Raw genomic sequence first — 26256 nt, 5'->3', positions numbered from 1 at the left:
GCCAGACTCACCATTGTGAGGTGATATTTATATTATTACTTAAATGTAAACCTTGATTAAAATCTGTATACAGGCTGAAACAGACACGCACTCCGTTTCAAGAGGTGGCGATATGCTTTCTGAGCTGGATAAAACAAAGCTTAATCTCGAGTGAGGAAGAGGATCACGGTCTTTAAGCCCATCAAGTCTTAACAGGCGTCCGTCCTCGAATTTGGTGGGCTCTTGAAGTCTGCTTAAATCACAATCAAGTGTAAGAAGCTGCATTTTTTAACTGTAAGTACTCCTCGAAAAAACATGGATTACATTTTTTGCATACCTACGTTTAAATTACTCAGTTTTGAACTAAAAATCAGTCGAAAAATGTAAACTTCTGAAATTGCAGTTTATACATAAATATAACATGTAGAACCACATCACATGTATGTATAAATATATATGCAGTTTTTATGTAATTTCATTGATTATCTGTCAGTAAAGGTTATTCCAGATCTAATAGGATTAACGTTAGTTTGCCAAAAAAATTTACTCCTCCTCAGGCCATCCGATATGTTGGCAAGTTTGTTTCTTCATCTGAACAGATTTGGAGAATTTTTGTATTTTTGCTCATCAGTGGATCCCCTGCGGTGAACGGGTGCCGTCAGAATGAGACTCCAAACAGCTGATAAAAACATCGTAATTATTCACGTGTAATCCACACAACTCCAGTCCATCATTTAACATCTTGTGAAGTGAAAAGCTGCATGTAATAACTTAATAATGAAAACATTTTCAACTTTAAACCATTGTTTCTGACTAAAATACAAGTCATCTATCCGAAATATTGCATTCTCATGTGGAAGTAATGCTTGCAATGCTAAATTTCTCCAAATCTCTTCCAATAAAGAAGCAAAGTCATCTTGGATGGCATGTGGTGGGTGAGGACATTTTCAGCAAATATAGATTTTTAGGTCAACTACAGTATTCCTTGAATCAGAAATATATTGGCGGAAAATGTACAAGCTTTCTTTTCAGTTTGTTCATATAATAATAAAGTTAATAATGTAAAAAATTTGCTGCCGTCATAAAATATAATCAGCTTTGTTTTAATATAAATGTAGTGTGTGTATAAGGATGGCACAGGCCTGTTGTACAACCAGGATGTGGGCTTTGCATCAGCAAAGTGTGAAGCTGACGGGGAAACTTTGGGGCCAGTTTTGACACAGGAAGTGGTGTATGTATGTGTATAATATATAGCCTGCCTTTATCAGACAACACAGCAGCTACTGACTTCTTCAGGAACAATGCAGCTCATCAGAGGCAAGTATTCAGTAAACAGTTTTTTGTATTTCTGAACTTCCAACTGAAACTTTGACATTTAAATGTCGTTATTAAACTGGTATTTTTTCAGCAGATAGTTTTTCTGACAGTTTACATATCTTTTACTAAGTGTCTTGGAACTGAATCATTTTTCCTTTAGTATATTCTAAATTCACAACCATTCAGAGGTCCGGAGTCAATAAATATGAGTTAACAGACTTGTTATTAAAGATGGAGTCATCAAAAAATCCTGTAAACAATGCATTCCTATTGAAATATTAAGCAGCACAACTGTTTTCAGCATTGATAACAATATGAAATTGTAATGATATTTCACAAAATTGCAGATTTACTGTATTTAATGCAGCCTTGGTAAGCATAAAAGAGATGTCTTTTAAAAAAATTAATGAAATCTAATATAGATATTGCTGATGTTGCTTATTCATCTGTGATTTGGATCTATAGCAAAACATAACATTCTTGTGACCCATACCACAAAATAATTTCTAAAATAAAATAGCTCTACATGTAAGACAAGCATTTGATATGTTGCATTTTTGCCATAACTTGTTGCTGTACAATTTGCAGTCGGGTATTATCTATAACAACATCTACACACACATCAGGATGTGGCTTTTAATTTAGGTTTCCGCCGCTGGAACAACCACAGACCTACTAACTTGCAAAAAAAAAAAGAAAAAGAAAAACAAATGTCACAAAACGACTTAAACATTTTTCATAGAATTCTTGATTCTGTCAGTGTATCAAGATATTGATGAGTATTTTTCTATTGTGTTTCAGCTTTTGCATTCCTTTGCCTGGTGATTTCAGTCGGTAAGTCCACTCGCAACCTGTTTAAATCGTCGTTCAACAGTCTCTCAAGGAGAACATTGCATGTGTGATGCTGGTGTGTGGTACAAGCACACGGCTGCTAGATTAGAGAGCACTTGAAAAAGGAAACGTTTGAGAGGCTGAACAAGCTGAAACTAAAATAGCAAGCTTAGGCTGCTGCTGAGGGCATTCAGAGTAACAATAATAACACAGCACTTAAGTTTTCTCTCACTCATTCGTCACAGGTGCGCAGAGGAGTTACAGACTGACCTGTTATCTGGATGTTTTAACACACCGCACACATGAGGGGCCGTGCTCTCACATCATCCTCCCCTTGACCCCCACTGATGACGACCTTTACCTCCAAAGCTTGTCAGAAGTTGACAGTGTTACTATTAGAATGATGAAAGAGAGGTCTGATTTTTGATCTTTTCTTGACTCATTCTCTGACTTAATCTGTTATTAGTGCTTTTGTCAATATTTTAAATACAATTTTAGCATTTCGTTTTGTCATCGTTTTTGTAAAGTTTTTTTTTATGATGAATTTTAATTAAAATTTTGTTATTTTAGTACTTTTAGTACTTCAGCTTAAGCTAAACAAAAAATGAGGAATGCTTTCATATTTAATGTTGTTTTTTTTCATATTTTTATTACAGTTAAATGGCTATTTTATTTAAATTAATACAATTATTTTTAATGATTTTAATCTGAGATTTAGTTAAGGATAATGACCCTGGAGTGAACTGCTAAAATTCAGACATTTGTTAAAAAAAAAAATATTTTTTTAATTAATATTATAGTTAATAGTATTACTTTACATATATATTTTTTAAAATATAATTTGTAAAAATTTGTTCATAAAAATATGATACTCTCCCCAGAAATCCAACTTTGAAGATTTTGCTTGGCTTGGAAATCAAATCATCAAGGTACAAAAAAAAAAATATATATAATAATTAATTTATTTATTTATTTTACCACTTTTAATTTATTATTAATATTTTTTTTTTTACATGTACTGATTACTGATGGGAATTTCTGAAAACTCCAAATATATAAAAATCTATACCATGACAATATATTGAATTAACTAAATTTGCTGTTGTTTAGGTTGGAGCTGATGTCTGCTAATGAGGCCGGTGTTGAGACTTTTGTTCAAACGGTATTGACATACTTAAAGCCCCAGAGTTTAGACGGTGTAGACGTGACTTGGCTGGATGGCCCTTCTTCTGGTGAATCTAGCAGAACCATAGAGCTATTCACAAATTTTTTGAAGGTAAGGGCTCTTATTTTCGGCGCACATTTAAATGTGTTTTGCTTTAATAAAAACAAAGTGTATGTTTATTACAAGCTTCCATTTTGTCTGTAGAGTCTTAAAGGCGCGTTTGAAGGAGAAACCCAGCCTCTACTTCTGTCAGTATCTGTACTAGAGCTTGCTGACCACAGTGCAGTCACTTATAATGAGCCAACACTTTCACAGTGAGTCTCGTTCCTATGCACTATTCATATTGCACTTGCTGTGCTCGGTTCTTTTATGTACTTAAGTGTTTCTTTCCTTTCAAAAGGTACGTGGACTTCATATCCATTCTGCCTGCTCACCTCGAAAAGGATGGACCATACATTGTAAATTACTCAAATTTCTTACAATTTGTTGAGACAGGCTTTTATTTGCTGGCTTTAAAATTCAGTGCCTCAAGGATGACATATTTCTGGATGTTCATGTCCACCCTGGTTCACTCGACAAAGATCCAATAGAATTGGATTACTGCAGAAAATAAGCTCTGTGACCAACAAAAGTTTCTGATTCTTACATGCGTTGTTCATTATTACAATCTTTAAAAATGAAAATAAATGTTAAGAGTTTTGCAGTGCAAATACAATCACCAGAAGTAAAAGGCTAAATGTGGACTATAAACGAACTACCGCATGGTAACATGACTTCATCATCACTACCATAAAGTTTCAGACAATTCTTTCAGTATTATTATTATTATTATTATCTTAATTCCTGACAACATAGGCTGTGAAAGTGTACTAGTAAGTTAAGTTTAACTGTTTGGTGTAATGTTTCATGTCCCGACAGCCTCTGTAGTCCCATTTAGCTAACTTGTTAGCTGCTACCTTTTTAAAGACAAGTAAAAGCTGTAAAGAAAACAGAAGTGATACTGTGTTTTTTATGTAGTATAAAATAATATCTTGAGTTTGTGTTCACCACAGACCTAATTTTAGGCATCTAACCAAAAACTCATTCAAAAAACCTACTGACTTCAGGATAATGGAAACTGAAATGCTAAATGCTAAAATGCTAAATAACTAATTTCCGGCCTACCAAATGCAGCACACATCATGTGATTAGCTCTAGTAAGATGTATTTAAGCATCCACATCTTTTGATGTTCCAGGAATAACATAACTTATAGGCCTTACACCATTAAAACTGCTTCCAAAGAGGATAAATGATGGGTCTGTAAAACTTTTGTAGCATCTATAATTCTTGAGAGCTTCATATGAATGTTATTCCAGGACCAGTAAGAAAATAGATCTGTCATATTTGGGTAAATCATATTTATCTGTTAGCATGTTAGTGTTCAAACTCTGGGTTTACCTCATATTTCTTTTCCTTTACAGAACAAAACAGTCCAGCACTGGCAGGACCAGAAAGTCGACCTGCAAAAGCTCAATCTAGCCATGCCTGCTTTTCTACGGCGGTCACATAGAAGGCATCACCACAGGGATCGCCTCAAGCATGATGACATGAATAAAGAGACAGGAAGGATGGATCACATCCACGTTTTGGGCTTATACCTGGGCAATCAGGTAGGCTATAACCGCAGATAGTATTAGCTTAGCATTAATTATTAGGGAAAGCTCAGGTGAAATTTAATAATCTAAAACACTTATCCTTTCAGGTGTGCCAGGCCATTAAAAGTGGACAAGAGCGGTTCATTACTTTAACAAGTCTGTCAAATGAGCAAAGTTTTATAGCAGAGGTAAGTGAAGTGTAGTTTCAAAGCAGTAACAAAATGTAGAAATAAAATACTAGATGCTGTGACATTTTTAATGTCCAGGTGCTCCAGAAAGGCTTTGGTGGCATAGGAGTTGTCTTGATAGATCTGGACGTCTTCTATAACTCCATGTGTGCAAACATTACTCGGGAAGAACGAGCAATGTTTGAATCAAAGGCGATTATGCATTCGCGTCATGAACACCGACGTCATGAGCATGGTGGTCGTCATCACAGGAGGAACCATCACCAGCATCATCACTCTCATCTTCCTTACGGCAGCCATGGTCACCATCACCATGGACGCCATCAACATGGACATCATCATCAACATAGTCATAGTCACCATGGTCACCATCACCAGGGACATCATCAACATAGCCATCGTCACCATGGTCACCATCATCACCATCAGCATCGTCCAATAATTCCTCAAAGCAACATAACACTGGAGGAACGGCAGGGCATGGAGTGAAATTAATACATAAATTACATATGATGAATATTAATGAGACCTGCTCTCTCTATATATATATATTTTTTTTTTTTTTTTTTCTCACAAAATTCTCATTAACCTTTATATACAGTTTATCTATATATCCATCTATTATTAAAAAAGTTGGTAAATAATTAGTTTACCATTTATTACTTTTTTACATTATAGGGATGACAATGACATTGCAATGTGGTAATGCAAATTATTTTTATGTAATACTGCAAAAATATTTTGTTCTGCTTTAATAGTACTGAGAATTAGATTGTTTTGCATTAGACTAATTTTGTTTTGCACTATGCAAAAAGAAAATTGTATTAAGTTTTCATGCTTTTACGAACTAACGTTTTTAATAATTGCTTATTATTGCAAAAAAGCTTATTGTATATCAGAGCAGATCAATGCAGCATTATGAAATAAACATGTAGCATAAAAGTCTCAGTGATTTCACATTCTTCTCTTGAACCGTAATGCAAAGCTGTGAGTGATCAATTTAAAGCTGCGGTAGGTAACTTTTGACACTCTAGCGGTTAATAAACAGAACTGCTTGCGTCTTGCGGAAGAACATCGTAGCCGGAACTACTTCTCTCTGTTTATGTCTATGAAGAATCACAACGGTACTGGGTTACTCCGCCGCGGTATCCCCGAAGCAATCTAAAATAGTCAGAATATAAACACTTATTATAGGTGCACCCTAGTGATTCAGGACAAGATAAAAACACGGTTTGGAAAATGGATTCATGGTGTACTTGCTTATTATATACATTTTTCTACATTTTGAACACAAACAATTCCGATTGGTTGTTTTTTACCGGGAGCCGATTACTTTCTGCAAATGGCAATAGGACCACTGGGAGGAGCCAGAGGAGCTTGATTTTTTTCACAGATTATTTGTCTCATATTCTACTGTCAGGACATAATGACAGGTTTACCAAATATGTAAAAAATATATTTTTACAAAAGTTACCTACTGCAGCTTTAAGTGCTTGTGCATGTGGATGTTCCTCAGCATCTGTATTCATTAAGCTCTAAGCTAATTGTATGACCAAAATTATGATTTCCCCAAAAATGGGCCTGGATGAAGCACTCCACAGACTGAGCCTCTGGAGGGCGACTGGCTTCTGTGGTCAGGGCGGCAGGTGTAGGCATGGCTGGCCCAATGGCGGTGCGATCTGCTTAGCTTTTTATGCATGAGGAGATTTATGAGGCTATTACTTGGATGTCCTGGGGTATAGCATACAAACACACACACACACCTGATTCTTCAGCTGCCTGTGGCTCAGAAGAGCAGTGGCACAGTGGGTGTGCAAAAGGATCCTGTGGTTTTAGACTTTAATTGGGAGTATTTGGAGATGCAGGTAAATTAAAGGCTGTTCTCTCCTTGTGTGAGAACATGTTCCTTAATGTCACCTCAGCATCACAAGCTGATGAGCATCATTTAGCATCTTTAGAGAAGGATGTATTTATGTTAATGTGCATTGCACTTTTTTTTAGTGTAATATAGATTTACTTTAAGTAGGTTTTAGTGGTAAATGTACACAATTTGAGTTTAAATTAGAATTTTTGGATTCAAATTCAGCTAGGTTTTCTCCCATAAAAACTGATCTTAAGTATTTAGCAGCATCTACTCATAAACTTACCTTTTCATCTTTATTTTATTATTTTGTTTTAATGAAGATGGTGTCTCTCACCCAGTATTTACCACTAATCAGACAAAATCGATAGAATGAAGCATTAAATCATTTTAAAATAATTTAAATTTACCATATTCATTTTGTTGCACAAATCAGAATACTAATATTTGAACATTTGAATTTCTCTGTACTGTTCAAACTGGCAGCAAACAAACATATAAATATAAAATGGAAAATTGTTCATTTAAAATAATTTAATACTACATATTCAGCTTTTTTGCACACTTATTATGCCTTACAACAAGAGATTTTAAATTTCAAATATAAATATATTTAAATATGCAGAACAATATACAGTATTGCCAAGCTATGTAATACTAATTCATGAACTGTTCGTTTATACATTATGCCTGAGTTTCTTGATTAAAATTTAAGTAAAAAATAACGTTATTTGAAGAATAACCCTGCAATGCAAAATGTCTTTAAAATGTATAGTTTAATGCCAATTATTTCCCTTCATTACACTCATGTGCATGACATTTGACTCTAAAAGTGTTTAAAAAAACGTACAAAATTATTAAATATCCGTGCGTGAGCAAGTGATCCATATCCCACTTTGGGCAGCTATTAAATTAAAGTTCCTGCTAGGACACTGTGAAATTGAATCGGGCTTCTGAACCATTTGTCCATTTTCTGTCGAGTAAATTAGAAAAGAGTAAATTGGAAACACAAGATAATTGTCATTTGGAGAGCGTATATGGTTGGTGACATTTAGATAAAGATAAAGGCCCAATTTAATTGTGTCTTTGAGTGTCTGACGTGTATTAATCTGTAAAACTGGTTCTCAAGGCTGGAAACAAACTAACAGCACTGAGATATGTCCCTCTCTGTCCTTTCATTAAAATGGAAATTCCAATTTGCAGCATCCCAGCAAGCAGCTGACCATTACAGCAATAAACCACTTCAATTTAACAAGACTTAGATGACACACAGACATATCCAACAACCTATGGACAGTGATCAACTAGTGTGATTAATCTTACAGATCTTCTGCTGACACAGTCTATTGTTTGCCTTAATGAACAAGTTTAGAGAATATGGAGCTATAAATCTCTGGCCAGCCGCTGGCCATTACAAACCAACTCTGGACATTGCTGGTCACTGTTGGCTAACATTATAATTTATGTTGTTCATTGTCTCACTCGGCTGGTCTGATTGTAAATAAATGTTCCATGAATGGTATTGGTAATTAATTTAGGCGTAAAATTGCAAAGCCTCTGCATTTGGTTAGAGGATGCTTAATTACTTTAAGTCCACTTGAGCAACTGGGTTATGCATCATGTAGTACACTATTAATTCTGTTGTCTCTTTGCTCCAATATGAGAAATTAAATTCTATGAGAAAAAGGATTTATCTGTAGCGCTAATAGGCACAATGAAGGAACTACTGCCAATACGTCCACAACATGCTGCTGTGAGCATGTAAGAATATTGCTTGCTGTCAATATAACATACATGAAATGACCCCTTATAGCTTACATGAATCACCTTGTAGCAGATCTATATAGGTGGAGCTGGGGAAGGTGGTGGGTTTCCGAAGCAAATTGCACTGCTACAGCAAGCTCTACTTAATTGTTGAGCAGTGACCTCATTGGCTGCCAATACAGGAGAGAACCAATCAGCTGTGCCATGTGATGATGTCATTACATTAGATTGAGTTAGACCTATCAGACTACACCATCAGATTTTCATGCCAGAACTCTGTATCTCCAGTCTAGTTGAATGGTGAAAATTGTATGTTTTATATACACTACTGTTTTTGAACTGTAATGTTGAATTTTAATTAGGAAGATAAATAAAAATGGGAATGTGACATATAACACACTTTACCGAAATAAGCATTCCCCAAACTTTTGAATAGTATAGCTTATACTTCAGATTAGTAATAATATTTAACACAAATAATAACCTTAATAATAATAATAATAATAATAATAATATTTTATTTTATTTTATTTTATTTATTTTGCTCAAATCATTTAAAAGTGTTTTTCATGCTATTTCAGCTCTAATATTATCTAAATAATGTATTCAGTGTTAAAATTATATATTGATAGTGATATTTGATTTAGAATGCACTACTACCTAAAGGCTAAAATTATGCCAAAAAATATATTTTTTTTTCTATAGGCCAAAATGTATAAAAAAAATTCTATATTATAGGAAGATTATTCCTATAATATTCCTATTATGTATTTATATATAATATAAAATAAAATATTTTAATGTAAAAAAACATTTTTATTTAATTATTTTATTTTTATTTATTAATATATATATATATTTTCAGTCCCTCTAATATATTTATTTATTGGCCAAATTATAGAACAATAGTGCTGATTTTTAGACTTTGATTGCACTGCCAATGAGGCTAAAATTAGGCCAAAATTGTATAATTTCAAAGTTTACTAATGGCCATATGTGAAAGTTACAGTGCACTTTGCTATTTTGCACCATTCATAACTGCAGAGTTGTAATCCACTTACTCATAATGAATTCTTGAAGTGCCATCTGCCTGATTATGCACAGTGTCTCTGCCTTGACCTTTGTGTAATTGTTCAACAACAGGACTTTCAGCTTTTAAAAAACCACGGTAAGAGAAATCCCTCAGAAAATAACCCTTCGTCAGAGAAAAAAGAGCTGGCTAAGAGCCTATGTGTAGTTTTTCTCAGTTGAGCTGAAAATGATTGGCAGCATTGTTCATGAAATTCAGATGTCAGGGCTATCTTTTTCTAAGTAAAGCAGACAGTGGAACAGGCTTTGTTCAGGAGCTGGACAGAAATTTAAACGGACTGTGTAAAGCTGTAAAGAGGCTCCCGAGGGATCTCATTATGAACTATATGAAGAGGTCAGTGCATACTCCGTTTCCTCCATGCATGTTAATATCGTAAAATGCTTGTATGTACATGTAGGTGCAGAGTGGTTGATTATGTAGTTGGGTGATTTCCATTAATACACTGACTCCAAAAATAGGCCCCATGCTCATGACTGAATTTATTGGGGTAATCAGTGTTGTTGACTGTGTGTTTGTGCGAATAATAATGGAGTAGCTGTTTGATGCTAACCACTGTGATTCTGCTTTGGCATACGTGCCTGTGTTCCCTAATCTTACACTTGCACACAAGCAGATTCTTCTTTTACTGTCAATCACAGCTTCATCTGATAGTATTGGTCTTGCTTTATTTAGTGCCTACAGCTGGATAGACTGCATTGAGCAATGCATGTGACCAGAGTGAGACAATGCAACTATTTGCTTAAGAAATTACTTCAATTGCATGTGTGGCAATGATGGTATATTCTTAGTAATGAACCTCATGTGGAAATCAAAACAAGTTCATTTTCTCCAACCTTTAGACCTGGTAATGAGGTAGGTGTTTGTGTGTGGATAGTGTTAAATGTGAATCAGCATAGTATAAAGTAATATTATTCTAAATCCAACATATCCATTCATAGGTTTATAAAAATGCAGTTCATTCCAAAAATTACTGTAATGCATTTTCTGTGTTTAAACATGTTTTCAGTTTTTGATCTTGAAAGGTGTTATATTAAGCTGTGCTTGAAATGAATGGTGTTATAAATAGTTTGAGCTTTTTATACTACCATTATTATTTATTCAACAACAGTGAAGCCATTTAATAAAATATTATTAATATATGAAACACTTTTGAAAAATGAAAAAAAGAAAAAATATATATTTAAAAAGATTAAATTATATTTAATATATTTAAATGCTGTCAAACCATTAATCATGTTAAATCACATCCAAAATGTTTATTTATTGTGTATATATAAACACACAGACTTACAGTATGTATTTTTTGAAAATATTTCCATGTATATATATATTTATTTATATTATTTATTTATATATTACACACACACACACACACGCACACACACACACACACACACACACACACACACACACACACACACACACACACACACACACACACATATATATATATATATATATATATATATATATATATATATAAATATATATGTGTGTGTATGTGTGTGTCTGTATAGAGTCAGAAGAATTAGCAGAAAATGGTAACCATATACTGTACATAAACATATGAATTTATTTATTATGCAAAAATGTATAAAGTAAAACAAATGCAAATATTAGATATCTAAAACTTGGCATCATGTTTATAACTTTTGGGACCCATATCGATATTAAAAAAATTCCATTTGACCAACACCTTTTTTTTCTTTTTTTTTTTTTTGAATTTAGATAGTGTCTGGAGTCTGGACCACTGGAGGGCACTGTGGTTCTGTCAAGTCAACCCTCACAGTGAAGAGCACAGCGTCAGTGAAGAGTCTCGTTTGTGTACTGAAGGAAGCCTCCACAAAACTTCGGAAACATAAGGATGAAAAAGTTTGCTCTTAAATCACAGATGTAATCTCAACAGCATAAGTGTGTTCGAGAGGCTTACAGACGGAGTCTGTCTGTGTTACATGCGCGTGGGTCCCGAGAGATGTCAAAGATGCAAATGAGGTAAAATCTTTGACAATGACAACATTCCCTGGAGACTCCATCGCTTTTTGCTTTTTAGGCACGGGAGCAGGAATGATATGTATTGATGGGAGGGGCACATTAAAGCACTGGTATTTAATAAAGCAGTCTTTTTTACCCAGTTATCTTTGTATCTTTGTATGTATTCATTTTCACAAGAGTTGGACACTGGGAGGAAGATGCTTTATTTTTTTTTTCTACACTCCTCCTTGAGGCCTAACGTTACTCCCTTGAGATAGCTTTTAGTATAGGTAAGGTTAGGCCTATTATCTGTCATGAGTCTTTCCTCAACAAATCTTTGTTTTTGAATTAATAGTTAAAGACAACACACTGTTCTTCTTCTTATTAATAATTGTCAAAAATTTTGTCTCTCCCTTTTAAAGTTTGTGACTGACTTCCTGCTTTCTAAGACAGCAGGAGTCAATAGTATTTTAGGCTAGACTATGAATAAGTATTTTATTGATTTTACATACTGAACAAATATGCCTCCTTCAGTTGAGTTGCTATTTTGATTCAGAGTCTCAGTAAACAAAATGGATAATGTACAGGATGGGTTCATCCATGGATTGACCAAGAACTGGTCGTTACGGATGTTGTTCGTTAGATTCCTCATATGAATTATGAATTGGTTGATTGAATGATACAAGTCATTTATAATGCACAAAAGGCCACTTCCATTTCTCCGGAGCCAAACACATGACATGCAGGAAAAAAAGTATATCGTGCTCTACTTCCTGTCCACATTCTCATAAAACAGTCTGGATACCTCACTCTTAAAATTATGCACAAATTCTTATTTTTTGCACAAATTATATCAATTGCACAATTTATTTAAAATTGTGGAATTAATTTGTAAATTGTGTGCAGGATTTACTTTTTACCCATGCATGCCATTTCACTTTTTGCCACCTTCTGTTGTGAAGAAAGAAAAAGAGCAATAGAACTAATTAATAAATTAATTAATATGTTTTTTTTTTTTTTTTTTTTTTTTTTTTTGGTGAACTGGTTTCAAATCTACAATTATGAATAGCAACATTACCCTAACCAACATTCTACAATTAATGAATTGCATTATATTTATTAGTCATTTCAAATTTTTCAGTTGACAAAACACATTATTTTAAATGTGAAATCTGATTTTTTTATACATTGGAATTGCATACAAGCACACTTTCATGCTCCTTTAGCACGTCAGGCAATGCTAAAATGTCTACATAATCTTATTTGAAGTACAGACTTTTGGAGGAGACGTTGCATCAATGCATGGATGAGTCTGTTATGATATGTCTGTCTCCATCTGTTTTCATGCGTGTCGTGTCTTACAGAGACAGAATTCATTTGTGACATTTATATGTGTGTGAGGGACAACCAAAAATAGCAAGTGTCAGAGAGAATGGCAATGTGCCCATGTTGTTATGTCTTTCTTTCTGACAGAGCCCATCTGCACAAAAGGCATTGTCTTCATTCTGCTGTAAAGATGAGTCCTGGCTGCTTGCTGTGTCATGGCATTTCAACACTATCAGAAAATCATTACAGTTCAGAGAGGAACAGGTAAATAGACACGTCAGATGCTAGACATACATTATGTCACACAGGTTATATATCTACAACATTTTTTGTTCACACAAACTGCATTCTTGCATTATGAACAATTGGACAGTACATTTATAAGAGTTTTAACTCCCATACATCATATCTAGAGATGCTTATCACACTAGATTCATCTGATTGGTCTGTTGTTATACAACCAATATTGATCTGCAGTTTTCATTTTCTTAAATGCTGCAAATACAGCAAGATTCAGGGCTAACCTTGCACTAATGATATGATAATGATGATGATGGGCCTTTCAAAATGGCTTATGCTTCATACTAGTGGCCTTTAAATGGGTGTTTAAACAAGAACTACAAATTTAGGTTCCTGGAAATATATAAGGCATGAGATCTTAAAGAGGTAGTGCATGTTTAGACTTGGCACATTTACAATGCAAAGAACCAGCCCCCAACCAAACACAAAACTTCCCAAACTTAAAGGTTTTTTTTTGTTACTGGCATACAAAGGAAGATATGAAAGTCAATGGGGTACGTATTTTTATACATTTTTACTTTTTATTTGAATAAAAAATAAAATTATACAGGTTTAGAGCATCACAAGGGTGATTTTTATATATAAATTATTGTTATTATTATATTAACTATCCCTTTAAGTTTGAATGTAGTTTTGGCACAATGGGAACAAATGAATTATAATTGTATATTTTATGAAAGTATACATATGCAGAAGTAAAGATTCACAGCTATTGAATGGCTTTAGAAGACTTGGAATACTGGAGGAGTTGGATTTAGACTGTTTTGTTTGACTTTATGCCAATTTTTTTGTCCTTGAAACCACCTTTCGACTGACGTTTGTATATGATTGTATGATACTCGTTTCGCCCCCTCTAGTGGCAGTCACAGCAACCAACTGTTACATCCTCTTATTCACCTTGTTTTCAAATTAATAAATTTATGTATATACCCCCCCCCCCCCACACACACACACCAATATGCTTAACAGAAAAAGCGTAGTAGGTTTTCTTTATAAAGTCAAATTGTAACTGTTAATTATAACTATAATGTTATTTATTACTATGCATTTTTAAAAATGTACTGTTTAAAGATTAATGTATTATTGTCACTTTTACCGCGGTTACCAAAAAAGGTTTTTTTTTTTTTTTTTTTTTTTTTTCGTGTGTGAAAGAGTTCCCCATGCAGCGGGTTCAGTTTGGTAATGCAAAAGTTAAAGGACATCCAGTCTATCATTTGTTGGTTGTCTGAGAAAGGCAGTCGTTTGTCAAGTGAAATAGTTTTAAATACACTATTCCTTTCTAAAATAAGCTTGAAACAAATAATCAAATGCTTGCAGGTCTTAAACTTAGAACACTGTTTGTTCTGATTAGTGATGATTACATGGCGGTTCTGAATCTACGAATCCGCCAGGTCTTGAATGACGGAACTCCTAAAGTTTTGAACATACAACACCCCCCTCCCCTGCGCTATAATTTGTTTAGATGTTGATTTATGAACTAATTGCCTATAATTGCTGCTTAGCACCACTATTAATCCATGATGTGTGGTTCCTGCAGCACATTAGTCTGGATTTGTATTTTGTATAATGAAGTAATTAGTTCAATTATAGAAGAAATAAAAGGAAAGAAAAAGGGTGAGGAGGGGGCACACATTTTTTTAGAAGAAGAGAAGCACTTCAATGATAAGAGAGACGATGCCAGTGTGTGCGAGACATGTTTTGCTTGCGCGTGAGCTCATTTCCTGCTGCATTGCTCATCTTGCTGAATTAGTTCCTTCTGTACTCCGTTCCAAACCTTTCAGCGCTCTCTCCTGTGTGTTTTCATGGCCATCCTCGCCCGGTCTATCCCGTCTCTCTGAGGCTGACGTACAGACTGCATTGTCTGCAGGCATTGTCATTGTTATTAGCCTTGTGGATTGCTTCAGGGGGTATGTGCGAGCTCAGGGGAGAAGGAGCCAGGCTGGATAATTAGTTTTTCCTCAATGCCAGACGAGCGCGCCGCCACTGTCGCCGACTGGAAACAGGAAGTGCAAAGATTGTCAAGGCAACAGCAGCCAGGCTGCATTCCAGCGCAGCCTCCCCTACACTCCCATCAAAACACTGACAGGACAATGGCAGCGGTCTCGATGGAGGTAACAGATTGCTGTCATTATGTTCTGTCAGGTGCTTTATTGCGGAAACGTCTTTATGAGAAGCAGTGGGAACTGAAGGTGTCGACGCGTGCGACTGTCTAACTGTAGTTTTAATAGCACACTGGATGAGATAACAGACACTTTGATCAGCCATCAAAGGCACATTTAATATTGCGTTTTATAATGATGAACATGGCTTCATTAGTCTCCCGAACATCCGTTACTCGGTCTGCGTGTGTCCTCTGTGTGGCGTGTCTCTGATGATGTCACAACACTGAGAAGGGGACAGCGACGGGGTTGATACTTGGCCTTGGATTTGGTTCTGTTGCCATGGGATACATATATGCTAATAAGCAAGACGGCGACGGTTATGAGTACTGCGCCAGCAAATCCAAGCAGGAGGCCGTAAAATAGAGGCCATGCTCTGTCTAGCAGATGGGGCTGATAAGGTGGTACTGGTTGCCTTTTCACCACCAAGTCCACGTCTTTCCAGGTGAACCCTTTGGCTGTCAAGCAATCGGAAACAATTGTTGGCTTGATTCATTTATTTTGGATAAGTTACAGTTGCTAGCAGACAACTTATGTTTTATATGACTCTGACAGTTTAAGTAATTTAAGTAGTGTTTGCAAAGATAGTACACACACACACACACACAGACACACACACACACACACAGTAACAATAAAGACTTTCAGTTTCAATTACAAATAAATGTCGTTCTTTTCAACTTTCTATTCATCAAAGAATCCTGAAAAGATCTAAAATGTTTTCACAAAAGATATGAAGCATAAACTGCTTTCATCATTGATGATTAGAAAGGTTTCTTGAGCACCAAATCAGTATATTAGAATGATTTCTGAAGGATCATGTGACACTGAAGAATCGAGCAATGGTGCTGAAACTTCAGCTTTGCATCACAGGAATAAATTCCATTAAAAAATTATATTAAAATAGAGAACATATGTTTTAAAGTCAAACAATATTTCACAGTATTACTGTTTTTATTGTATTTTTGGTCAAATAAATGCAGCCTTGGAGAGCATTCAAATGCATTTTAAAATCTCACCAACCCCTGTTGCAATGTAAATGTATTTGCACTATAGCATATTTTATGCTTTAGATACTGTATAGAGACCCAGGAATATCACTCAAAGTATTTAAAACACATTACCCTTTCCGAGGCATCTCACCCTGTTTTGCAGAGTAATGCAGCATCTCCTCATGGTCTTCGTGATCTTCTGATGCATGCTTCTCCAGGTGAGTGGCCATTTGCTTAACAAGTTCATGGTAGCCGTCCACATATCTCTGCATAGCCAGAGTTTTGTCCTGGTTGATGTTCTTACCCACCTCTGTTAGATAAATTGCACATGCACTGCATTACTTGTAGTCCAGTTCTCTAGTTGTCTTTACTCACATGGTTTGAACATTAATTCACTTCGTTACTTGATTACAATTATGCTGGAGGCAATTAAAGCAGCTGTTTATTTGTGACATTCATTTCATAGTCGTACAAGACACAAGCAATTCTTGCAGCACATTAAGAAATCAAACACACAGTAATGGCCTCTGTGAACGCCTGGAAATGAGATTAACTAAGTGTGCCGAGCCCAATAAATGCGCCGAGTATAATGAAGCCAGAACAACTGAAGAAGACACACATGCCGGAACATAAGTATGCAATTTATCCAAGGTGCTGTCGCTGAGTGGCTACTCCTCATCAGAGCCTATTTACAGGCCGGCAATTAAAGCTCTTGTAATTGCCGCATTGTGCGTTTGACGTACGCATCAGGTTTTGTGTTAGCAGGGGAATCGTTTTTTATTTTCTGCAACGCACGGCTTTGACTGAAGAATGTTCTTGGGCTGTCGAGCCTGTCATTTTCCCCCTCTTCTTCCCTGTTTATCTTTTTCTCCCTTTAACGGAGATGATGAAAGGAACAGATGGCGTGTAGTGAATCTGATGTCAGCTCCAGCGAGCCTGCTGTCATATCGTTTGCACCTTCTCATATCCGATGCCATTCGGCTGTGGAGTCGCCTGAACGCCGGACCAGAATCACTGCCAGAGGAGTGACAGGGTGCAAAGCGCATCCCATCCGAAATGTATAAAAATAACATTATGTGGTGCTGAATTTCATCTTTTTGTGTGTACGATGGATTGCCTTGAATTAGCATGATGCTTATTGCATCAGTGGTGTGCAAAAAAAAACAAAAAGAAAGGTGATGAAAAACTTTGCGTCTTTGCAGAACTTCAGTTTTTCTTGCTTGCTGACAATCTTCATTGCTGGTTAAAGAATGGCATGTTAGCTGTGAGGTTTAGGTGATCTTAAAGGTGAAATATGTAGTTTTACTATATTAAAACACTTTGTTCTATCCCAATTTAGTTTGTAGATGGATCATTCTCAACAAATATTGACTTACCAATTTATGCGTGTTTTGAGTTCAGTTTCTTGAAAATGTGACATTTTTACAAACCTTTTGTTTTTAGTTTTTTTTTTTTTATCTTAATTTGTAAAGTATTTTTTTTCTCTTCTCCAAAATTATTTGACACAATGAACAAGAATAAATTTATATAAATTATGTTTATGTTTATATATAAATGTGTGTGTATATCTATATATATCTATATATATCTATATATATATATATATCTATATATATATATATATATATATATATATACACACACACATTGCATATAAATATAATGTGTATATATATATATATATTTTATCTTCAGTTTAAAATTAAAACTTTTAAATACCTTTTTCATATTTGAAACTAAATTTAATCTTGAAATATTTATGAATTGTGGAAAGTTGATGGTAGATGACTTTAGAACAACAACAAAATTTGTATATTTCACAAAAAATAAAAATAAAATAAAAACACTAATAAAACACTAAAACTAGAACTACATTCAATAATTTTCATTATTTACAAGTGATTTAAGCTTAATGACACTGGAATCTTCTTCAGTATGAAGAATGGATGTTAGTTTTAAGATTTGCTAAAGATTACAGGGTTTGTTAAATTATGAGTACTGTATTTATATTAACCTTAGTGAGTGTTAGATGCTGTCAAAGGTAATATGAATTATATAGAAAATATAAAAATACTTGAACATGCATGATTTAATATTCAGCATCTGAACAATTAAAACATACATTTAAAATAACACTGCTAAATGTAAGAATCTCCAATATTTTCTGATTATGGTAATCAGTTGTGCATCTCTACGCAATATTCTACACATAGCAGGATGGTTTGAGTGATGTGGTGCATTGCATGCGTGTCAGTGTTGTTGTGTGCGGCTGACCTATGGCAATGTCAGTCCTGCCGATCTGTTGCAGTGCACGAGTCAGCCTGTCGTAGTATATCTGCTTGCCATGAATCTGCAGCCAGTCCTTTAGCGATGAGCGACAGGGGGCCTCCTGCTCTAACAATCACACACACGTGCACAATATCAAACGTGCTGCAGACAGACACAGGGAAAGCAGCCAGCAATAGAAGCAGCAGCTCTTCAATTGTTCAGGCAATTAAACAATTCAGTCATGTCCCACTGCCTCGATAGATTTCATTTCTGATGAAAAGGGATTATATCAACAATTGGTTTGCTTGAGATGTCTCTTGAGTGGACCTCTCATTGACGGACTGATGTGTGCAGTGGAGATAAACAAATACATTTGGCTGTTCACGACCTCTTCATTTACTGCAGGATGTGTTACTTCACTTGTCATTAGCATAAAACAAATAAGTATCAATTTTTTTAGAGCTGATTTAAACTATTTAAAGCAGCGGCTCTCGTGTCTATCATACTTACCTGTGTTTCTGCGTCTTCTTGAATTCAGTAACTGGTTCCTTTCTGCAGATAGTCGGTCTAAGTGAAGGAAGATGCTCTCCTCAGGTTGAGATAGGGCAGAGATGAGCTCCTCACACTCATGAGCGGTCAGCAGCTCCACCAGGCGCTCCAGCTGGTGAGGTCCAATGTCCTCTGCCACTGTGGCAGAAGTGGAAAAATCAGACACATTTCAATATATTGTACCCCCCCCCTCCTAAAGTTAGTCTTTCTGCACCAGAAAGTTGTAATTTCGTTTAACATGGCCATTCTTGAATATGTAAAACAGCTCTGTTTTGATTGACTGATGAGTTACCACACCTCTAGGTTTTTGATATGGAAATGTGTGCAGTCATATTCTGATGTACACTTGGTTGTGAATATGAATGTTTTTTTTTTTAATGTTAGATGTATATTTCGAAACTGATGTCAAGGTTTTTTTTGTTTGTTTACGGTTTTGAAAAGGCTTCTTATATATATGGGATATATGGGAGCCTGCTTCTGCCACTGAATAAAAATAGTTCTATCATGACAACTTTCTGAAGATTTTAGCATGGTAATGGAGATGACAGTGTTAATGTATTTGGTGTTGATCTGCTATGCTGCTGAATTGTTGCTGTTGTTGTAGATTATTGCTGCTGCTTCAAAACAAGTAAAGGAACTTGCTACTGCTAGTACATACACAATATATTACTGTGAGTATTTAAGACGTACTGCTGCTGCACAAATAACATATATATTAATCTGTAGCAGATCTAAACAGGTGGAGCTGGGGAAGGTGGAGGGTTTCAGAGGAACTGAAAATGCTCTGGTGGATGTTAATAAGCCATTTAAATGTAAAGCAGCAAGCTCATTGGCTGCATATGAAAGATGAACTAATCAGCTTGTGCCATTTAGTTTAACGCTATGAATATCAGCCTGTGCCATCTAGAGTTTCATGACACAACTTACCATTTTATAGTTTATATCATACAGTTCTGAGAAAAAAATTCAAAACCGTGAAATGAACTCTCTGTTGTGCAGAAAAAAAAGTCAAAATTGTTAGATTAAAAAGTCACAATTACTATTTAAAAAAGTTTTTTCAGTGGTGGAAACGAGCCTCCATATTAATGCTTAATGATGCTGCCTTTATTTGATCATAAATATTATTGCAATTTAAAAAAATTAGTCTATTTTAATACAGTAAAATGATAAAGTGAAAAGTAAAAATGATAGCAGGAATTGCTTCAGTCTTCAGTGTCACATGATCCTTCAGAATTCATTCTATTATGCTGGTTTGGTGCTCGAGAAACATATTTTTTTTATTAATATACATTTTAAAAACACATTCATGGTTTGTGGAAACCATGAAATTATTTTTAACCATTTATTTGAAATAGAAATCATTTGCAACATTAAGTCACTTAAAATCAATTTCATGTATCCTTGCTGAATAAAAGTAATTTATTTTTATTTTTAAAAACGTATGTGGTGTTAGTGCTAGAGATGGGTAAGAGAACCAGCGTACTGAAAAGGCATGGACGTTTCTTTAGTTACTTTTTTATCTTATAAGTAAAAAAAAAGAGTGATTAAATTTTGAGATTTTTAGCAGTTTAATTATTAGCAGTAATGAACAGTCTGGAGGAGGCTCACAAATGCTGGACACATTCCTTTCAGACGGCTCGACGGAGTGCAACTGAATGAAATAAATCATATTTTTAAGACATTTTATGTTTTTTTTTTTTTGAAGAAATAATTTTAACTTGCCATTTTAATAACGTTACTTGTGACAATTTCCTCCATTTTCCTACTTGTTTTAAATGATTTATTCAATAGATCAATTATAGAAATTATTGAGATGCAGTACAATTAAAAAAAATTCCGGTTACAATGATTTGTCATGTAACCATCCCACCCCTCTCTCCAACACATATATGACATACAGGAGAGATATACACAATTGTGTGGCCCATAGATACAGTCGCTAATGAGGCATCTATCTCTATATATCTATGCCTGAACCATTCTAAATTAAAGCTACCTGTGTCACGCTTGACAGTCTTTATGGCAGCTGTTATGACTGCAGCTGATACCATCCTTTGAGGAATGTATAGAACAGCTGTGAATATCATGGGAGAGGCAGGCACATGATATCGCAGAGAAGAGGAGTAATCAGTTAATGGGGATGTGTGATAGGAGAGACACATTTCCCCCTCTATCACTGTCACCTTCAGAGAATAAACCATCCTCTCATGTCAATACCACAAAGCAGCTGGATCAGTCAGTCAGAACTTTGTGTCTGGTTATTATTTGCATTTGCTGTAAGCCATCTTCACTCACCTGTATCATCAGCAAGATTTGGGCTGAGGAAGAGGAGGAGGAGGAGGAAGCTGAGCACCGATGCGAGCATTGTAACTGAAATCTTGGAGATGGCAGTTACATCCCTTGGTCTGTCTTTATTTTCAAATCGTCCGGAATCATGAGTCATCAAGTGTGGAATTTGAAACTAAACAGTCTGTTCTGTTCTCTGGACAAATGGCTGTGTATGGCTGCTTTCTGCTGAAGGAACATCCAGTGCTGGAGGCTATGATAACCACGGTCTGAAATAGTCAAGGTCCTCTGCAAGGACGCCTTGCCATTTCTTCTCTTTGGGGATTTAAATGGATAAATACTATGAATTAGAATTTAGCACAAAGAAATATTATCAACCAAAAGAATAATATTGGCGTGAGACGGAATACTGTTTTATACTTAAACAAATTTTTATTTTACAGAATGCTGTATACAGAATATAAGGAATAATTAAGGATAATATTTTACAGAATATATATATATATCTCTTGGTACATGTTCCTGTTAACTTCGAGCTGTTATATCAGATTTGAGTGAAATAGAGTTTTTTGTATTTTTAATAATGTGTGCATGCTTTATGCTTTAAAAAGCTGTTTGGATATTGAACTACTGAACTGTGGTGTCTGGCAAACCAAAACCAAAACCCGCAACACCGAACAAAGCCAAATCACAGAAAATGAAATGAAGTCATTGTGCACCAAACGCTGCCTTGATGCTTTTCCAACCTTTTAAAATGTGATACTAACATGATTCACATCAAAGCATAATAAGAACACACAGTTCTTTGCTTTAAAATGGTAAGTGTGCATTACACTGCCCTCCAAAACCCCAAAACATTTTTTTGGGCCATAATAGTGGCTGGACATTATCCTCTACTGTTTGAGCTAAGGGAATGTAAAATAGTACAATTGTATTTCTACTATTTTTAACACTGTAAAAGAGATAGGTAGGTGTTATGTAAGGTATAATGTACAGTCAGCCTGTCATTATCACATAATAAACCTCTTCAGTGTGATATAACCCCTCTTTGCTTTGTGCCTGGGTTTAGTTTTATTGTGATAATGACCATCCTAATGTACATTATCTCTTACATAACTCTGCCTTTAAAAAACAAAACTGTGCTTGAAAATGACCGATGAGATGTATGTGATACAATTGTTTTATACTGCGTTCAGTATTGCTTTGGCCGAACATGTATTTTCAGCACTGTTATCTAATTTTTGAGGCCTTAAATATAGGCCCTGAACAAGTCGAAACATAATTCAACAATCAAAAAGCAAGAGTGCGTAAGTTGAGCGTAACCTTGAGGCGAAACTCTAACTTTGCATTCATTTTTCATTTTCGAGGAGCAACTCCACAAGGGGAATCAACTAAACTGCTCAAAAGAAAAGTTTCTTTGCATTGAAGGTTGATGAACTTTAAAGCCGAGGGTGTCTCGCTCTGTCCTTGCCTTGCTTTGAACTCGCTTCACTTCTGCTTGACTTTGTGTGAAATCGTTTCCAAGATGAACATTGTCTCAACCTCACCGTATGCATGCGAAGAGCAGGTCACATATTTGGGGGACTAATTGAAATTCATAAACCGCAACATTCATGTTCTAAATGCCAAGGGAACGAGTTAGGGTTATGTTTTATTATAGTGGTTTATTGTCAGGATTAAGCAATTCACACAAACACATTTTGTAAAGTGAGTTTATTAGTGTGGGTTGAGAGGATAAAGCTGAACCAGTATACATTAATACATCTTGGCAGGCTTTGTGAATCTTGTGGGTGTGTGTGTACTCTGCCCGCCTCGGCTCTCTCCACAACAGCAAATGAACAAACATGCCATGTTGTGTGGAGCTGGAGCGGTGCGCTAAAGGGCAGGGTGAGGTACGACGGTTTACATAGATGTTTAGATATGCTGAACTTAAATGCACAATAGGACAGTCAGGGCTTAACATTCGGAGTGTTTAGCATACAACTGTCACAGCCTGCACTGATCCGTGCAAGCATGAAAGCACAAAGCAAATTACACTACAATGCAAAAGTAGCCATGTGTTGCTTTGAAAACTTGTAATTGTGTTTCACCTCACATCTGTGCTGTTTTTCTGTTAAACCCATGAAGACAACCTTCGCAGCTTGTGGAAAAAGTGATCTTTCCATGTCTCCTACACTTCACACCACTGAAATCTGATTGGACAGCTACACAGACTCCGGTGGAATGAAGGATAGAATTCACAGAACGGATAAAACCGCTTTGCGGCTTCCGCAGCACGTCTGTACCTGTTTGAAGGATGACACAACATAAGCACACTGTCGATAAAGAAGTCAAGGGATTACAGACTTTTTAAAAACACTGTGCATTCAAATTTGGAACATTTACATTTCAAATTCCGTTTCTAACTGATACTATTTTGCAGTGCAGGTTCAAAATGTTCCATTCCGAAGGCTGTTGTTGTGTTCAGAGAGTGTTAGAGAATGCACTCTGTGTCTTGGCCTCTCCCTTCAGCGAGCCCAAACCTGTCTCTCCCTCCGTGCCTGTAGGCCATACACGTAAGAGGCCTGTTTGCTTTGCCAACCAAAAAAAAACCCCTGCATTTTGACTCCCAACACAATGTAACTCAACCCTAACACCCCCCACCCCATGCTTGTGTGTTTGAGAATGAGGTTTTCCACACGTTTCAAAATTGATCTGAATTTATGTACTTGCATGCACACAATCAAAATTGAAGTTGTAATATGTTTATATACTTTAAACAACTTTTTTAGCTTGTCTTTTTAACATCATAATCGCCAAGCTGAATGTAGAACGACTTTGAAAGAAATCAACGCAGTATTTTCACATATAACACAAATGGCATTTTCAGTTTAAGACAGTGGCTGTTAAATGTTACCCACCTTGATTCTGACCACACACTCACCTTGCTCGTGGCGTTAGATCCCAGTTGGAGCTAAAGAAACAAAATGTCAGAAATTGTTTTCTGTTAAACCATGCTAAATTAAAAAGGCCTAAACTTTCAGTATGAAGGTCTTGAACGTTTTTAGTTGGTCCTAATGTGCGTCCTGTCGTGATGAGCAGCAGTGTGATCCTCTTTCTCAGGTCTGTCTTTATTTGCCTACCTGCTTCAGGTAGCGCTTCTACACCAGCAGGCACCAACCAATGGGAATTAGCCTTTTTTTGTAAACCGCACCCCTTGGTATCATAAATCTGAACCACACCTAGTGCCACAAACTCAGTTAAGTAAAATGTGAATTTTGCGTACTGCACGATGCTTGCTTATTTATCTCAAAATAATTTAAGTTCAATTTGTCTGCTCAATCGTAGTTGATAATTCTTATAGTATTATGGATTTCTTTTTTTATTGTTTTCTTTTGGCACCTTTCTGCATATATATTCATTTAATGTTAACTCTAAAATACATTAAAGTAATGTTTCAGTATACATCCATTCTTTCCCATGTTTTTAACACTACTATTTCCTGGGCACACATGACACACAGCCACAGAGTTTAGTCTTTATAGCTGTAACTTCCTTCACATTGTATCACAAGATCGTGTTTGAAACCGCATGTTTTTTTCACAATGCGCGATGAGCTCAAGTCTGAACAGGAGCAGGAATGCCCCACCCCTCCTGTTGATTTCTTTAGGCATTTGAAAGAAGACAATGGGCATGTGGGTAGGAAGCAGCGGGGGTTTGACTGATTACAGATCTGATGGGATTCCTGAGGACTAATTCTCACAATCACCTGGGAATATGATTTCATGTGGCACATTTTTGATTGTTTTGTAGGATTTTGTTTCGCTTGCCATGTTTAATCTTCTAAATTTGCAAGCTGATACAGACACTGATGTGGTACAGTGAATTAGGGCAGCTTCTGGAAATGCTGTAGTCAATAAAAGGTGTATTAAGAAACATGCCTATAATAGGTAAACTTTGCAAATGCCTGGAAAAGAGGATGTGGCACTCAATAATTCGACCCAGTCCATACTATATAGTGTTGTGTGATGCCTTTGAAGTATTGCAGAAGGTCAGTTTCCTGTTTTCTCTAAAGTTAGATTCATGTTCAGCGCTAACCACTTTCACTTCATTTTTTTTTTTTTTTTGTAGATCATGAATTTATATGAGGAGCTCACAGAGCTGTCTGAGCATGCAGTGACCACCCATTCTTTCTCTCTGTCTGTTCTCGAACTCTAAGGAACTCTACACCAGAGGGGGAGGTTTGAAATCCTGTCAGATAAAATCTCTACTGCAGGTGTGTCACTATCTGCACTGTCTCTGTGAGTGTCTCCAAGCACTCATGAGCATAATTACTTATTACTTATGAATTTGTGCTTTTATTCAGCAAGGATTCATTAGGTTGATCAAAAGGAGCAGCAAAGGCATTTGAAAAGAGGCATTTTTTTTTTTTTTATAAATGCTGTTCTTTTGAACTTTCTATTCACTAGAGAATCCTGAAAAAACTACACAGATATTCTATATTACAATGTTAAACCATAATATTTTAAGCAGCACAACTGTTTTCAACATTCATAATAATTGAGCACCAAATCAGCCTATTAGAATGATTTCTA

At 35.7% G+C, this 26256-nt stretch overlaps 2 protein-coding genes and 1 long non-coding RNA gene across 5 annotated transcripts in view; 2 read left to right on the top strand and 1 right to left on the bottom strand.

Moving 5' to 3' along the window:
- Nucleotides 1-6061, top strand: LOC113041511 (acidic mammalian chitinase). 2 transcript variants are annotated; one of them, XM_026200101.1, is made up of 11 exons: nucleotides 1-273; nucleotides 1248-1296; nucleotides 2098-2130; nucleotides 2373-2541; nucleotides 3009-3056; nucleotides 3238-3403; nucleotides 3497-3606; nucleotides 3693-3750; nucleotides 4755-4943; nucleotides 5036-5116; nucleotides 5195-6061. In XM_026200101.1, exons 2-11 carry the CDS (start codon nucleotides 1281-1283, stop codon nucleotides 5603-5605), a joined length of 1281 nt encoding a protein of 426 aa, XP_026055886.1. In that variant the 5' UTR covers nucleotides 1-273; nucleotides 1248-1280; the 3' UTR covers nucleotides 5606-6061. The 2 variants fall into 2 exon arrangements, with proteins under 2 accessions (XP_026055886.1, XP_026055887.1); XM_026200102.1 differs by lacking the exon at nucleotides 1248-1296 and having other exon boundaries at nucleotides 80-273.
- A 5504-nt stretch (nucleotides 6062-11565) lies between these two features.
- The window catches only part of LOC113041510 (uncharacterized), a 116833-nt gene continuing 102142 nt past the window's right edge, over nucleotides 11566-26256 (top strand). The window contains exons 1-2 of the long non-coding RNA XR_003275407.1: nucleotides 11566-11823; nucleotides 13276-13392. This is a non-coding gene — a long non-coding RNA (uncharacterized LOC113041510). The remainder of the gene's footprint in view (nucleotides 11824-13275; nucleotides 13393-26256) is intronic.
- tmdd1 (transmembrane and death domain 1) lies at nucleotides 15688-24792 on the bottom strand. 2 transcript variants are annotated; one of them, XM_026200098.1, is made up of 5 exons: nucleotides 21692-24792; nucleotides 19358-19534; nucleotides 18854-18973; nucleotides 16731-16889; nucleotides 15688-16045 (listed from the first exon to the last, which is right to left on the bottom strand). In XM_026200098.1, exons 1-5 carry the CDS (start codon nucleotides 21837-21839, stop codon nucleotides 15741-15743), a joined length of 909 nt encoding a protein of 302 aa, XP_026055883.1. In that variant the 5' UTR covers nucleotides 21840-24792; the 3' UTR covers nucleotides 15688-15740. The 2 variants fall into 2 exon arrangements, with proteins under 2 accessions (XP_026055883.1, XP_026055885.1); XM_026200100.1 differs by having other exon boundaries at nucleotides 15796-16045; nucleotides 16712-16889.

Source organism: Carassius auratus, chromosome 23 (genome assembly GCF_003368295.1).
Source record: "Carassius auratus strain Wakin chromosome 23, ASM336829v1, whole genome shotgun sequence".
Taxonomy (NCBI): Eukaryota; Metazoa; Chordata; class Actinopteri; order Cypriniformes; family Cyprinidae; genus Carassius; species Carassius auratus.
Note: the sequence above shows the minus strand (reverse complement) of the source record. Positions and strands in the feature narration are given on the sequence as shown.